Raw genomic sequence first — 15,801 nt, 5'->3', positions numbered from 1 at the left:
TCTTTTTATTAATATAATAATGAAAAGATTAAATTATCTAGCAATTATGTCTCTTGAATCCTTTTAAACTTCATAGACAAAAACATAGTAGTATATTAAATTTATACATCCTTCTGAATCTGATAAAGCTACTAACATTAAGGTAATTAAATCCCATTGTTGGATGTTAATGCAACTTGCCCCAAACCACTTTTTCAGTTTATTATAAATTATTCCTCTTCAGAAACCCTTTAGTTCAATCTAACGGGGTTTTTTGCTATGCTTCACCCATGACATATCATCTCCCATATATCTGAAACTTTGTAAAGGCTGTCCCCCATTCCATATCTGGAATGCCTCTTCTTCTCCAACTCTTAGAATCTCTCATTTTTTTCAAAGGCTAGCTCAAATAATTGCTTTGGGGGCCTTCTTAATCCCTTCAGTCGGTTATGGTTCCCTTCATCTCTATTACTTTAAAATCTATTTCATTTATGCTTAAAATATATGCATGCTGTCTCTTCCTTTGGAATAAAGGAACTGTTTCTTTTTGTCTTAATTTCCCTTGTGCCAAGCACAATGGTTACTACACAGTAGGTTCTTACTAAGTGTTTACTACTAATCGGAGTCCAGCTCCTATCTTAAAACTAGTAGTTTTTAAATCTCATTCGGCAAAATTTTTAAAAATAAACATAAAATTAGTCCTTTATTTATTTTTTGAAAATATAAAATATAGAGGATGAATTTCAATCTCAGTGAACACATTAACAAATGAAACAACTAAAGTATATAACTTTTAAAAATACTATTTATATAAATGGAATGAGAAAACTATCTTGGAAAAAAGATACATAGACATGCTTATTTTAATGAAAATGTAATGTTCTTTTACATACCAGGCATTTCCTGGTTTTGTGGCTTTTGCAGATATAGAAGGAGTGGTCATGACTGTAGTTTCCACACTATTCATTCCTGGGTTGTTCTCCTTGGCAGCCATGGCAATCATTTTTCTTTGCTTTTGAGAAAGTTTAATCCCATGAGAAGTGGTTTTGCTACAAATTAAATCAAACACCATGAAAAAAATGTTATTTCTGATATCTAAAAGAGACTGGACATGATCACTAGAATTCTAATCTACTCGGGCAATATTTTACTGATACAAAATTAAAATGCTGAAGATAAAAATATTCCATAGGATTAAAAATAACTATATAGGATCTTTATTACTAATGCTTCTATACCTTTAAATATGAAAGTGATTTGCAATTCACAAATCAATGAATCTTTCATATCTCTAAACTAATCAAAATGCCATTTTAAAGGAAAAGTATGTTATATTTATTAGGCTACAGATTAAAACTATTACCTTAACTCTCTTACGACAAATGAAAGCAGCCATCAGTAAATCATCTTATGTATGCAATAAATTAAAATGAACTATAAAATAAAGATCAGGAAAAGGAAAATTAGCTTTTTTGTTTCTTACTAACTTTTCTTCCTTCAAGCAGAACTGTATTTTGATATAAATCATTAAAAATTTCATTTTCTACACTATCAAGCATATTAAAGAAAATGACTTGTTAGTGAACCAAATGACTAAATAAAAAAGGCTAAATATCATAGAATAACTAGATGTAGATTAATATCATGACCACATTTAAAAAAAAAAAACTTTGATTTTCTTTAAGAGACAGCTTTGAAAAGTGAATAAAGTTCTGGGCTTGCAGTCAGGAAAGTCTGGTTTTAAATTCTGCCTGACCCATGCTTGATGAAACCAGAAAAGTCACTTGACCTCCTTGGGCTTCAGCAAACCTTTAAGGATTTATCATTTAAGTCACAGATCTGCCCAAATTAACAAATTTCCATATCCTACATGAATGAAATAAGAGATCGCATACAGTTGAATTACAGTTAAATGAGACATGAAAACTACTAGTCCAATCCTTTTTTTGTGCTTTGGCACAATAGTGATTAATCAATGATATTAAACTTGTCATAATACCCTTTTCTCCTTACAGAATAAAAGATTTTAAAAATTCAAAATACCTCTACTTACAAAATATACATAAACTATAAAAATTTATTTATCACTAAGTAAATCTAAAACACTGCCTTTTCCATGACATTTTTTTCCTTTCTTACATTGTTTCCCAACTGACCTTGAATTTGTCTTTGGTGTAGTTCCACACTTTTGCATATTTTCTTCAATTTCCATGATAGTTCTAAGATCCATGGCTGGAGGGCTGACCGGGCTGAATGATATGAAAAAGGTTACCTTTCAAGACATTCATTTTCACTTACATTCCGGTTTCTAACCTTCACAGAAATTGTCTAAATCATATATAAGATTGGTAATCAGATATATAATTTATGTCTACTTCCTCAATTATGGGAAACCTCAAATAGAATGTTTCAGGATAAAACCTTTCTTTATATATGTATATATAAATAACACAAGAAAAATACTTTTCAAAGTCATTACCATGTTAAATGACATAATTAAAATGTAACTCTTATTTTTTAAATAGCAGTTAAGGAAAGGAAAGATTGCTAAGTTTTCTTGGTCAAATGGCATGCCACACAGGAATCCACATTAAATTTTTATTGGTTAAGATAAAAGAGGACCTTGAAGAACATTTCTTTTCTTTTTCATTTTAAGTTTTAATAAGCAGAAATTATTTATATTAATGCAAAACTGAACTCTTAAAAAAAGAAATTAGAATATTCTCTCAATGGTAGTCAAAATATTAGAGAGGGTTGCTAGATAATAGAAAATTACTTGAATTCTTCAGAATTTGGGACCTAAGAGAAAATCCCATAAATATATATGTGCATATCCCATATAGAGAGAGACAGAGACAGAGACAGATTCTAGCATTGTAACTTAACTATTACATTTTTTTAAATTTGGCTTTTCCTCTTGTTTAAAAAAAAAAAAGCCTAATTGTTGGTATCAACTGATAGTCCTATAAGAACCATACAAAAGCTACATGTTATCAGGAGAGCAGTGTAACATAGGAGAAAGTGTCCTAGACTTAGAATGAGAAGAATTGGGTTCAAATCTGAACAACTGGATCCAAAATTCCAAGTATATCATACAGGAAAAGTCATTTAACTTCTTTGTGCCTATTTCCTCATCTGCAAAATGGGGATGATAATACTTGTAGTACCTAACATACAAAATTAGAAGGAATCTATTTTGTAAACTTTCAAATAGTTCATAAATGTAAGGAGGAATGATTATTATTTGTCTTTAGAAAAACATTTACATTTAATTCCAATAAATATTTATTTCATAGATAAGAAATACTGTTATCTATGACACAGTGAATTTCAAGGCTCGAATCCTTGAAACATAAAGAATTCCTGTCTCAATCTTGCTTGCCTTACTTAGAGACTTGAAGACAAACTATTATGAAGATTTTATTAAATTCTGGCATTAAATTGTTTCTGGAATTAAAATGTTTCTAAATATTTATTGTCTATATAGTGTGCATAATCTATTAATTTCTCAAAACTATAAAAGTATTTTAAGAGTTAATCAACAGCCTAACTTTGTGCTTATACCAAAGCTCCTTTATTCTGTCATTATGTTCTTTTTTCAAATCCACAAATATGGCTGAAATCACAATTATTTTACAAGGACACCACAGAAAAATGTGCAATCAGCTTCTCAAAAGCTTCATTAATTTGGTGAATAAGGACAAGTAGGCTTTAAAAATACTACAAAATCTGATGGAGAAACATTTTTAATCTTTAGACACCAACCTCTTAATTCCAAAATTAAAATGAAATAATCAAAACCCATATACAAATGATGATGCCAAATTCCAATTTATTTAAACAAACCCATTTTAATAAAGTGACAATTTTTATTGATTTTTATAAGATTTCAAAACAAATATTTCTGTATTACCTTTCATTTTTAAAGATTTAAATTTTTTATTAATATTATATTACCTGTGTGTGCTTCAAAGACAATAATATTCCTTTGCTATATAAAGACTCTATAACAAATGTATGATTATTATTATTAGAGCTCCTTAACCTGGAATTAGTGAATTTAATATTTTAAGAACTATATTCTAATATGCTTGGTTCCTTTTGCAAACCTATGTATTTTATGCATTTAAAAACATAATTTTGAGAAGGGGAAAATAGGGCTTACAAAACTATCAAAGGTTTCCAAGACACAAAAAAAGTTCAAAAACAATTTATCTAGACAACTATGAATGAAAATATAAAAGGTACTATTTTTTTGTTTTACGTAACTGTAACAAAACATTACTGTGCTATAAGAAATGACAAGCATGATGAAAACAGAGAATCCCAGAAATACTCAAAAGAACTTAGTAAAAGGAAATAAACAGAGCCAGAGGAAAAATGAAAAGAAAGAACAATTACAACAACAACAAAATCAAAATGCATTTTTAAAATTATAAAGAAAAAGCTTTGTCCCAAAGAAAATATATAAGACGCTCTCTTTGTTCCTTTGTAAAAGTGAGGATCTATAGGTATGAACATTGAATATACTGCTAAATTTTTTAATGTATTGACTAGTTTTGTATATTTTTTCTTTTTCTATTTTTCATTTTTCTTTCAAAAAAAATTTTGCTATAATGGTTTCTCTCTGGGAAGAAAAATTTCTCATGGAAAAAATCAAAATGATGTAAAAATAAAAGATCAACAAAATAATACAAGTTTGTATGTGTATTCATGCAGATCTATTTCTTTATATATACAAACTGTAAGTGGAGATAACACAAAATCTAATAATGCACTTAGTGATTTAAGATACACTATAAAGGCTGTTCCTCTGTGCCCTCTCTAAACTTTCCTTCTTTAGGAAGAACTATGGCTACATTCTAAAGATTGATGATGACAGCTAATCTGGGAAACAGGACAGCCTAGAAAAGGGGAGAATAAAAGAAAAAAAAGAAAAGAAAAGAAAAGGAGGAAAAAAATAAAGAAGAATTTTAAGTACTGCCAACAGGTAAATGGCCAATAGTACCTAAATGTGAATTCAAAGATGAAAAGGACCTATATAAAGTTGTCCTGGAAGACAGACTTTAATAAGTGCATAAAGAAGGCAAAAAACAATTATAAAGTGGAACATTAAGGACTAATAACTGAATGATAGTGAGAGAGAGGTAGTAGGGTACCTGTAAGAATCAGAGGATTGAAAGAAAGGAAAAAGTGTTAAAAATTACATCATTAAGCAAATGTTTAAAACCATAAGTTAATGTACAGGGGCCATTCTATAATTCTTTATCAGGATTTAACCTACATAGGTGAATTCACAGTTTCATTATATATTATAAATAGATTAAGTGAAATACATATATATGAAAGGATGTATACACACCTATATGCATGTGTCTATGTTAGACACACATACACACACACACACACACACACACACACACACCAGTGTGTTTAAAAATGTATTTGGATGTTAAGCTGAACTCACTCACTAGCATTATATAGTGTCAATAAATACCAAAAGATACTTAACTGCTTTCACTCTGTGGCTGGACCTCCATGGTACATAATGAAATCATAATGTGAAAAAGTCTCAGAGATAACCATACAACCATACATTCCAGAGACTTACTGTACATAAGGGAATAAACAATCTTAGAGACTGACAATACTAGAAAAATTCCTATTAACTTGTACCTGCCAATAATTAAACACATATCAAAAGCATCCTACCTGAAAGAACTGGCAACCCAATTAGAAGAGCTTGCACAGTTGATTTGATTACTGGGAATGGACTGTGGAACAGACATTTTAAGTGCTGGTAATTCTTCATATGGTTTTACATATTCACTAGCATGCACAGGATATGCACCATTAACATAGGTTTTAATTTTCATCACCTAAATTTAAAAAAAATTAACAAGTAAAATCTCTTTAAAATGTTCATTATATCTTCTAGAAAATCTAGTTGATTTAACCTGTTTAAGACATTCAACTATATCTCAAATCTAGTTAGCACATTATTTTTCACCATTATTCCATACCAATGGGTATGCTTGCATGTAAAATTCCTTTCAATCTAAGCACTAAATATGAAACTGATTATATGAAGACTATTAAGATAAATTCTGGAAACAAGCATAGAACTAAATATGGATGATTTTAGCATTAAGAAAATATAAACTGCTATGTATAAATTTGCTAATAATATTTACTAATTAAGACCCTAATATTATATAACACTGATACTCCAACACAATTCTATACACCTGCATATCAAATTCGCTATGACTTTGAAGGGATTTTAATTTATATGACAATCTTATGATGCTCTCAACTGTCCTCCCCACCCTGCGGCAATTGGGGTTAAGTGACTTGCCAAGGTTCACAAAATTAGGACATGTCTGAGGCCAAATTTGAACTCAGGTGCTCCTGACTTTAAGACTGGTGCTCTATCCACTGCACCACCTAGTTGCTCCTCAACTTATTATTAAACCCCAGAAGTATTCCTACCTCTGTAGGAATTCAAGCCCATTCCAGAAATTAATCATGGAGACAATTATAATCCAAAGCTACCCTAAGAGCTCAATTTTGTGCCCAAAGTCTCTTTGTGTTGAATTTTGCTTCTATATCCTTATTTTTGTAACAAATGTGCCACTTGGAAAAATGTCCAAATCTGGTTAATTTTTCTTAAAGTAAAATGTTAACTGAGTTATGAATTATTTTTTCTTCCAAAATAGTTTAAAAAATTGCTAGTTACTTAGTACAAAAATTTAAATCAATGTTTTATTTTGAAATATGGAGTTAATTTTATATAGTAGATGACATAGCCTAAAAACAATTAATTGAAAATAATGCAAATGCAGCAATAGTTTAAAAGTTTAAGGAAAATATACATAAAACCATATAAACCATTCTTTCTATCAGTTACAATTTTAGTTAAGAGTTGGTTTTAAAGCTATTAGGATAATAAATAACTAAAAGACAGCTAAGTTCATTTTATAGCAATATAATACAAAACCAAAAAATCTCCAAATCTGTAGACAATTAGAAACAAACCTCAATCTTATCTGGATGAATTCCTGTTGTGAAATCAGGAGACTGCAAGTCTCTAGGACTACCTATTCCAGCATAGCTTCCTTCAGAATCTGATGTCAGTAGTTCTGGAAGAGATTCTGCAGAGTTGGTTTTATCCAATTTTACCAAGCCTGTGGTTTAAAATTTAAAAACACATTTTTAAAAAGATAAAAATGCATAAAATTATGTTACAAATAAAGTATTTATATGGGAATTTCTATCTGACATACAATTAACAATCTTTAACCCAAATTAGTTATAATAAAATTCATACACTTCCCTGAATTTTAGTGATACATGAAATTTAGACTTCAGGACTTGAAATGCCTTGCTCTGGAATCATATAAGAAAAATCAACTTTTTTTCATCAGTTACTATTTCCCTTAGAAACATCTTATTTTATGTAACGTTCTTGCTAGTTCAGAACAAATGTTATGACAATATTCAGGAAAGTTTATCACTGACCACATGACAATGAGTTTTATGGGCAGAATTACTCTCGAATACTGTCTACTAAATCACTGAGGGGTTATGATAGAGTTAGGAGAAAGAATATTAACAATTAAAAAAATCACAGATATTTAAAATATTAAAGAAGCAAAACTTAATACACTCATCACATTGACAGGAAATAATGAAATCTTCTATCTACACTAGCTTAAGACTCACCCATGGCAACCTTAAAAGCATCACTGCTATAATTTGAACCATGTTGCAACATCTCTGCTCCTATATGTCCAAAAAACACATAATAAAAGCATTATAATTTTTAAATCTATTGAATTTTTAAAATTATTTCTTTCAACAATTTTGAAAGTTGCTCTACAGAAAAGGCACTATGTTTTATTAAAAACATTTTATTCCACAATAATGATCAGAATTTAAAAGGAATGTGGTTAAAAAAAAAAAAAAAAAAAAGATTTGGCACTCACCTGTGGAAGGTGAGCTCTGAATAATGTCTGAAAGGTTATAACCCCCAGAGCTGTCTGAACGTTTTCGTGGCTTCTTTTTGGCTTTTGTCTTGGCCTTTTTGAAGAAAGCTTCTCTATAAAAAAAACAAGCATTAAATGTCTTCTAAATTGAGAAATCTAGAGTAGGTATGACCATTATGATTCCACAGTTCTACAAACATAATGTATTTAATTTAGGTAAATGCGAAATATACACAAATTTAGGCCAAAAAAATTTAGGCAAATGAGAAATACACATATGACTCTGGGCTAATTATTTTGTATCATAGTTATCCTATTTGCAAAATGACAAAAATAATAGACATTTAGTATAAACCTGAGAAAATACATACAAAAACATTTAGCAAAACTAAAAACACAACACAGATGCAAGATGTATTCCCTCACTTTTATATGGAAAGTTAAATAATGCTGTTTAGAATAACTGTATCATGAATACAACAAATAATTAATCATTAATCCTATATACTATAGGACTGCTTGCCATCTGGGGGAAGGGGTGAAGGGAGGGAGGGGAAAAGTCAGAACAGAAGTGAGTGCAAGGGATAATGTTGTAAAAAAAATTAACCAGGCATGGGATCTGTCAATAAAAAAGTTTAAAAAAAAAAAAAAAAAGAAAAAAGAAAAGAAACATATATTCTACAAAAAAAGAAATGAAAAGTACAATCAAGGCAACTGCTGGAAGACTATTAACCCTAAAACTGGAATGAAGCAACTGATGTGAACAAATATATATCATAGAAATCTGTACTAGAATACAAAGGGAAAAGTCTAAAAAAATGGACAAAATCAAAAACAACCTCTTCGTAATCCCCAAAATATACCTGAAAAAAACATCAGCAACTATTTTTTTCTCATATCTATTTTCTAGGATTTATGCATTGAAAATACCCTAGAAAATAGGCTTTCATAAATTATTCTCTATGTCAGTTTCTACATCAGACTACATATTTACATTAACACAAAGAAATACAGAAATAGAAAATATTGCTGCTAATTTACTAAATATTGGTTTTTAAAAGTTGATTCTAATTATCAAATATGAAATGAAGCATAAAGTCATATGTATAATTAGTCTTATAGTTAAACAACGAGCTTTTATTTAGCACAAACTATATGCCAGTGCTAAGTCTCAGACATACAAAGATAGACAAAAATGCAAAAACAGCCATACCCTCAGGGTGCTCATATGATAATGGGAGAGACAACCTACAAATAAATAGGTACATGTATGACAGATCTAGAAGACAGATAAATCACCAAAGAAACCAAGTTCTATGGAGGGAAAAAAAAAAAAAGACAAAAATAATAAAACTCACTGGTAATTGTGTTCCATGTTCATTTCTCCTTTTAAAAAAACATCAACATCTTCTGCCTCCAAGTAGCTGATATCTGGACCATCTTGATATGGTGTTATTACCCTTCTATCCATTGCTGGTATCTGTAGCATAACAGAAATATCACAGAACTCTTTTACAAAGATCTTTTACCTTTCTAGAGACTGATCTTTAAGTCTTATCAAATTATACTTATTTATTATATGAACTGAAATTAATAGGAAAATTCTGGAATGACACAAGTAGTCTGTTTTTAATCATAATTTAACTAATCATGTTATAAATTCGGAGACCTAACATTTCAAGATAAAAGAATGAAACTTCAACTTTCCTGATATATTTATTCTCTAGTCTGTGTAAAATAATGTTTTTAGCTAATGCTTAGATTTAGTCAAATCTTAATCTTTTCACTTGATTTTTATAACAAAAGATAATCTCTAAAACTTTTGAAGTCCACTCATTTAAAAATCAGAGTACAATTTATTTTTAGTCCTTTAATATTATACCTTTACCATTTCTTTAGATATAGTCAGCTGAGGATCTAATTGGGGGGGGGGAGGGGTACTGTCAGTGAAAAATCCTTCATTTCTTCATATAAAAATGTCCTAAGTATGGGGATTATTTAGAAAAATAATCCATTTCAAAACTCACTGATGTTTGTTTTAGTTATTGATATTTTTGCTCATCTTCACTACAACATAAACCTTACCATTTTTCTGTAGAATACAGAAAGATCCTTCAAAACATCATCACTTAAAACATCCAGTGTCCTATAAAATAAAATGGACAATTTATCTTAAGATTTATTTAATATGACATCCTTCTGGTCATGCCAAAAAAAAAAAAAAAATCTAAGGAACTTATTCTTATGGAGGCAATGATCCTGAATCAAAAATAAGATAGCTCATACTCCATAGTTGAAAACTACTTTATCTGCTATAATTCATTTGAAAGTTAAGAACTAGAAAGTTATCAAATATGACTTTAATATAATAATATACTTTAATGTCATTTTTAAAATTCCATTCACATCTAGGTGAAACAAAATATGACAATGAAATATTAAAGAAACAGAGGCTAAATATTAAAGAAATAAACAGAACGACATGACTACACAGAAACCAAACAGGAACAAAAATTCTGACTATTCTTTTTTTTTTTTCCTGATGCCATCTTACACAAGTACAGTTACGGTGTCTCTCAGTTTCCACCTCCCAGTTGAAGTTAATTGATCAGTACTCTATAAGTTGGAACTAACACATCTGAGGATCCAGTGCTATTATCATGAACTCATGCAAATTTTCATTTAAAAATTAATAATAAAACATAGAGGGAAACCAGTTTAAAGATAATTATGATAAAGAGAATATATCAATAATTATAACTATATTTTAAAATGCAATGCAGAGAAATGCTATTTAACATGGTAATGACTATAAAATTTAAATGCCTAAACAAGTAAAGCATAAGAATGCATGTGTATATGCGCAAACACACACACACACACACACACACACACACACACACACATATTTGGATTAAAATATCATAGGTAACACAGGTAAAAATTGATGTTGGTTGACGATGGTAAAAGTGTTGGCTCTAGAATAATAAGGGATGGATTCAAGGAATGGCTTTGATACCAAAGGATCATTGACTACAAATTTAGAAAAGTTATTTAATTTTTCTCAATTTTGTATTTATAAAATTAGGATTATAGAAAAAAAAGTCATCTCAAAATTCCATAGTCATTCCTTCCCTACCACCTCCCCCTTAACACACAAATACTGCTAGGGACTTACACCTGATATTAACTTCCATTTACACTGTATATATCTCATATGTATAGTTTTTTGAATTTTGTCTCCTCTACTACATTTTGAAAGACAGAATTTGTGTCTTCCCTTATAATACTCAGCTTTTAACACATTCCCTAGCACATATTAAGCTCTCAATAAATTTTTGTTGATGTTGATTTTCTCAGTGTCCCAATTATCTCATGAAGAATATATGTTGTAAATGATTTTTCTAATCTGTACCAGTAGAAGTGCCCATTCCAGAAATTCCATATGCTAATGAAATCACAGATTTAGACTCAAGAAAAAAAAAAAGCTAACTACAACTTGTACTATAAGCTTAATCAAGTGGTTGTGATGCTCTATATGATAAATCATATGAAAAGGCTTTCTATAGCATCTTAAACATCAATTATTATTATTACTTTTAACGCCCAATTTAATTAAGTCAATTTTTAAAATTTCTCTATTAATATTTTTATCATTATATAAAATATCTATGTGACAAATTACAGAATTCATTTAAACCCACCTTGCTTCAAGTAAAGCTGCCATATTTAGTCCTATAAACTGTAAACAAGACAATTTCAACTGTTCAGCATTATACATTGCTGCAAACTCCAATGTCATAGCAGCATTCTTTAGAGTAACTGCAAAGGAAGATAGTTATTAAAATTAGATAAACTGTCATTTCAGGGAACAAAATGTATTTAATTCAAAGGATTTCAGATGCTGAGCTCTGAACTATTAAGATATAGGTCAAGTTTCCTTTCAAAGACAACAAGTAGTTTTCACCTACTTTGCCACAGATTCAAGAAACATATAAACTAAGATATTTAATTATAAGGGGAAAATGAATAAATAAGAAAACTATAAGATGAGAAAAATAATCAGAATATTAACAAGACATTTCAAGAAAAGTACAGAAAAATTCTGAAAATATTTTTGCTACCAAATATGTCAGGATAATTTTAAGCTTCAATTAGAAAACTTTAATTTTCACATGAATGTTAACAGTAATGTTGCTTAATGTCTGATATGTAGTTTCCTAAAATCTGCCAAAAAATTCCTAAGTAAAAAAAAATTAAAGGAATTTTTAACAAATAGTTTTAAATTATTTAACTTCACAAGATCACATGAAAATTATATTCTTAAACTAATAAACTCTATTCCTACTTACTAATAAGGATGAATATTAAAACAAAAGCACTCCTCTTTCCTCTCCACAATTAGTCAATGAATGGACCATGGTTCTTCAATGGAGAAGGATTATCTTGGAAATTTTTAAATTGGCTACATTCACAATCTAGTTCTAACAATTTTTAATATAGTTCAAACTGAATTATGCTTTTTAAGTGGCAACATCTGTTACCTCAAAGGGAATGCAGACTTAAAAGTATTACTACAAATTTAAAGTATTACCTATTTCTCAGAGTTGACCTAATTCTCCCCATTTCACCCAAAGTAACTTACAATTGTTTTTTCTGTTGTTGTTCTACACACAAACACACACATACACACACACACAAACACTTTTTAGGCAAGAAGAATAATAGTGTCTTACAACTAGAAAACAACATAATTAGCCACATAAAACAGCTTTATATGGAATAGTAAGTCAACAAATGGGAATTATGCTTAAATATTTGTAACTTTTTTTTTTTCAAACTTATTTTAATAAGAAGCAGTTCACAATAGGAAAATATATTGGCTCTGTGATGACTTTTTAGCAAGGTATATACATTATATTAGGATAAAGCTTATTTTTTACATTATTGTATATTTTGTTAATAAACTTAATACACACACACTCACACACACAATATTTGACTGTTATCCTAGAAAAGATTTTTTTTTTGTTACCAGCTGTTTTCCTTAAGGATCTTTCCATAGAATCACTGATTATGATCATACCAATTTATAGAATTTGAAAAAATGTTCCTAGGGTATCTTGACCCAACCTTTTTAAATAATAAGTATGACTAGAACTATCCCAGTAGCCAATTCTATAATGTAATGTAGTATATGTGCAAAATTTATACATCATATGTATACATACACAAAAACACATTTGCACAAACATAAAAATACATAGTGATATTCATTTCATGGGTTTATTTTAAATTTAGAATTGGAAGGGTCCTTAGAAGTAATCTAGTTGAATGCTTTCTTTTACTGGATGAAGTAACTGAAGTCCTGCCACATAGTAAACATTTGATAAAAGCTTATCAATTGTTACTTCCTCAAGTTCATAAAAGAGTCAACAAGCTAAGCAAAATGTAGTAGTTCTTCATATAGGGACAAAATCAACATTTGGTACAATTTTGAACAGACCAATCAATAATTCCCTCAAATCCAGACCACAGCAGGTCTAGGTTTCAATTATGAAAAATCTTTTTGTCAAATATTTGATAAAGTTCTGAAATTCAAGTTATATAGGAAATAAATATAAAGAGGATCAGATGGCATTTTCTCAATAGATAAATGGTTAAAAGATGAATAAAAGTCTCAAAAAATTGGAAACAATTAGATGAAATATTGTTTCAAATCATTAAGAGAACTACAAATTTTAAGTTTCAAAAACTATTAAGATAAAAAACAGAAATAGTTAATGCTGAATTAGCTGTATAATAAAACTTTCCACATACTGTGAACTGTCCTAACCATTTAAAAAAATATATTTTAATGTAAGTAAATCTGAGAGTTTATAAACATAAGTAAATTATATTGAGATTAAAAATTTGCTGGAAGCTAATACATTGTGTGTCTTAAAATATAAACTCCTAGAGGAGAGAGACTATACACACACACACACACACATACACATACACACACACACACTCCATGTGCAATTAACTATTTAAATTTTTTCTCAATTTGAAATTCTGGCTAAATGACTTTAATTATAAATATATATTATGAAAATTTCAACAATATATTCATCTACAGTATATAATGTATAATATAGCACGATAATTTTAAATTTTAAAAAAATTGGAAGAACTCAAATTACCTGTGTGTGTGTGTGTGTGTGTGTGTTTCTGTGTGTGCACATTCATACATGCTCTTCTAAGCTTATGGATTTACTAGAATTTAATAACATGACCATAAAAATAATGAGATTCCCATTTCAACAAGACAATGAAATAATTGTTATTTTCTAAACACATCAGTTAAAACTATGTTAAGTTTCAGAAAATGGCCTAAAAATAAAGCAAAAAATTAAAAATAAAATATTTATACCCTTTAGACATATATCCCAGGGAAAGTGAAGACAGAAAATTCCTATAAATGCTAAAATAGCCATAGCAGCATTTTTTGTGATATCAACTATCAACAGTATGTGGAGGGAGAGAGAGGACACTAATTAAGAAATCCTTTTTAAATTTTTTTTTCATTTTCTAATTTAAAAATCCTTAAATAAATTGTAGCACACTGATATAAACAAAACATTTAATGCCTACTACATAAATGGAAAAAATCAAACTAGACACTGTATCATTATCATAGTCAATCATGTACTTTTCTCCTTTTGTTCAAGATGGAGGACTATGAAGAAACAGTGTTAAATTATGTTCTCAGATATTTATATAGATAGATAGATAGATAGATGCTTTCATTTTATTAATGGGTTTTATTTGTTTTGTTTTAATCTGTTATATAAGAAAAGGTTCGTCAAGTAGGAGATATGGAGATATATTAGACTGATTTAAAAGCAAAAGGAAACAATAAAACAAAAAAGAAATTCATACATGGATTCAGACACAACATTTTTTAAAAAGATGATACAGAAGATACAAAGTTTTAGCTTATCAGCTTTCAAATATGTCAAAAGGCATTGTCTGGAAATATACAAGAGGGTTTTTCTCACATTGGAAAGCATAAAATTGACTTGCTAAAGAAATCAGTTTTGATGCTTGTCAGAGATACTGAAATTAATATAGTCAGCCTATATAAAAAAGTATTAGATTGAAGACTCAGTCATGAAGACTACACAAAAAGGGAATAAAGTTGAAGCAGCCCATTTCAGTTTACTGAAAATTATTGCTGTTTTGTTGCTGTTTATTTTGTATTCTTTTTTCAGTTGTGTTCTACTCTTTGTGATGTCATGGATGTCCGTGTCCTTGGGGTTTTCTTGGCAAAGATACTAGAATGCTTTGCCATTTCCTTCTCCAGTGCCTATCTGCACTCTTTGATAGAGAAATAGGCATCTGCTCTGCTACTTATAATCTGTGTTCCCTAATGAGAGCTGCACTAAGGGATAAAGTGACTCTTCTAGGGTCAAAAGTCAATATAAGTCAAAGAGAGAATTCTAACCCAGGTTTTCTGATTCCAAAAGAAAGCTTTCTTATTCACTACTTCACAATTCTGCAGTGGGGATTATCTCACTAGAAGTTAAAAAATAGCCTAAATCAACTTGAAAACTTATTAATAGTACTAGGGGAAATATACTCACAATACAGGGAAAAATACTCACGTTTTTCTGTTATTGCAACTTCACATATTTCTTTCAATCGAATTATTAGTAGTTGATCAGCCACAACAAGAACATTACAAACAAATTCCACACTTTGAGAGTCTAAATATTAAATTAAAAATATTGATATTATTAAAATAACATTTTCTAAATTTCTAGAAAGGAGACAGCAAATTGAAAAACTA

The 15,801-nt window shown here is 29.3% G+C and overlaps 1 protein-coding gene across 3 annotated transcripts in view; it reads right to left on the bottom strand.

Annotated features, from left to right (window-relative positions):
- IBTK (inhibitor of Bruton tyrosine kinase) overlaps nt 1-15,801 on the bottom strand; it is an 85,349-nt gene that overhangs the window by 13,210 nt on the left and 56,338 nt on the right. For 2 of the 3 annotated variants that reach the window (XM_031964592.1, XM_031964594.1), the window contains exons 17-26: nt 15,617-15,718; nt 11,672-11,789; nt 10,053-10,113; nt 9,326-9,447; nt 7,968-8,080; nt 7,705-7,764; nt 7,018-7,166; nt 5,692-5,858; nt 2,136-2,228; nt 873-1,028 (exon numbers count right to left, since the gene is read on the bottom strand). In XM_031964592.1, the coding sequence (XP_031820452.1) occupies nt 873-1,028; nt 2,136-2,228; nt 5,692-5,858; nt 7,018-7,166; nt 7,705-7,764; nt 7,968-8,080; nt 9,326-9,447; nt 10,053-10,113; nt 11,672-11,789; nt 15,617-15,718 (1,141 nt within the window). The remainder of the gene's footprint in view (nt 1-872; nt 1,029-2,135; nt 2,229-5,691; nt 5,859-7,017; nt 7,167-7,704; nt 7,765-7,967; nt 8,081-9,325; nt 9,448-10,052; nt 10,114-11,671; nt 11,790-15,616; nt 15,719-15,801) is intronic. The other variant, XM_031964593.1, reaches the window with a different exon arrangement.

The sequence above is a fragment of the Sarcophilus harrisii genome, chromosome 4 (genome assembly GCF_902635505.1).
Source record: "Sarcophilus harrisii chromosome 4, mSarHar1.11, whole genome shotgun sequence".
NCBI classification, from domain to species: Eukaryota; Metazoa; Chordata; class Mammalia; order Dasyuromorphia; family Dasyuridae; genus Sarcophilus; species Sarcophilus harrisii.
This window is presented reverse-complemented; position numbering and strand designations above follow the sequence as displayed.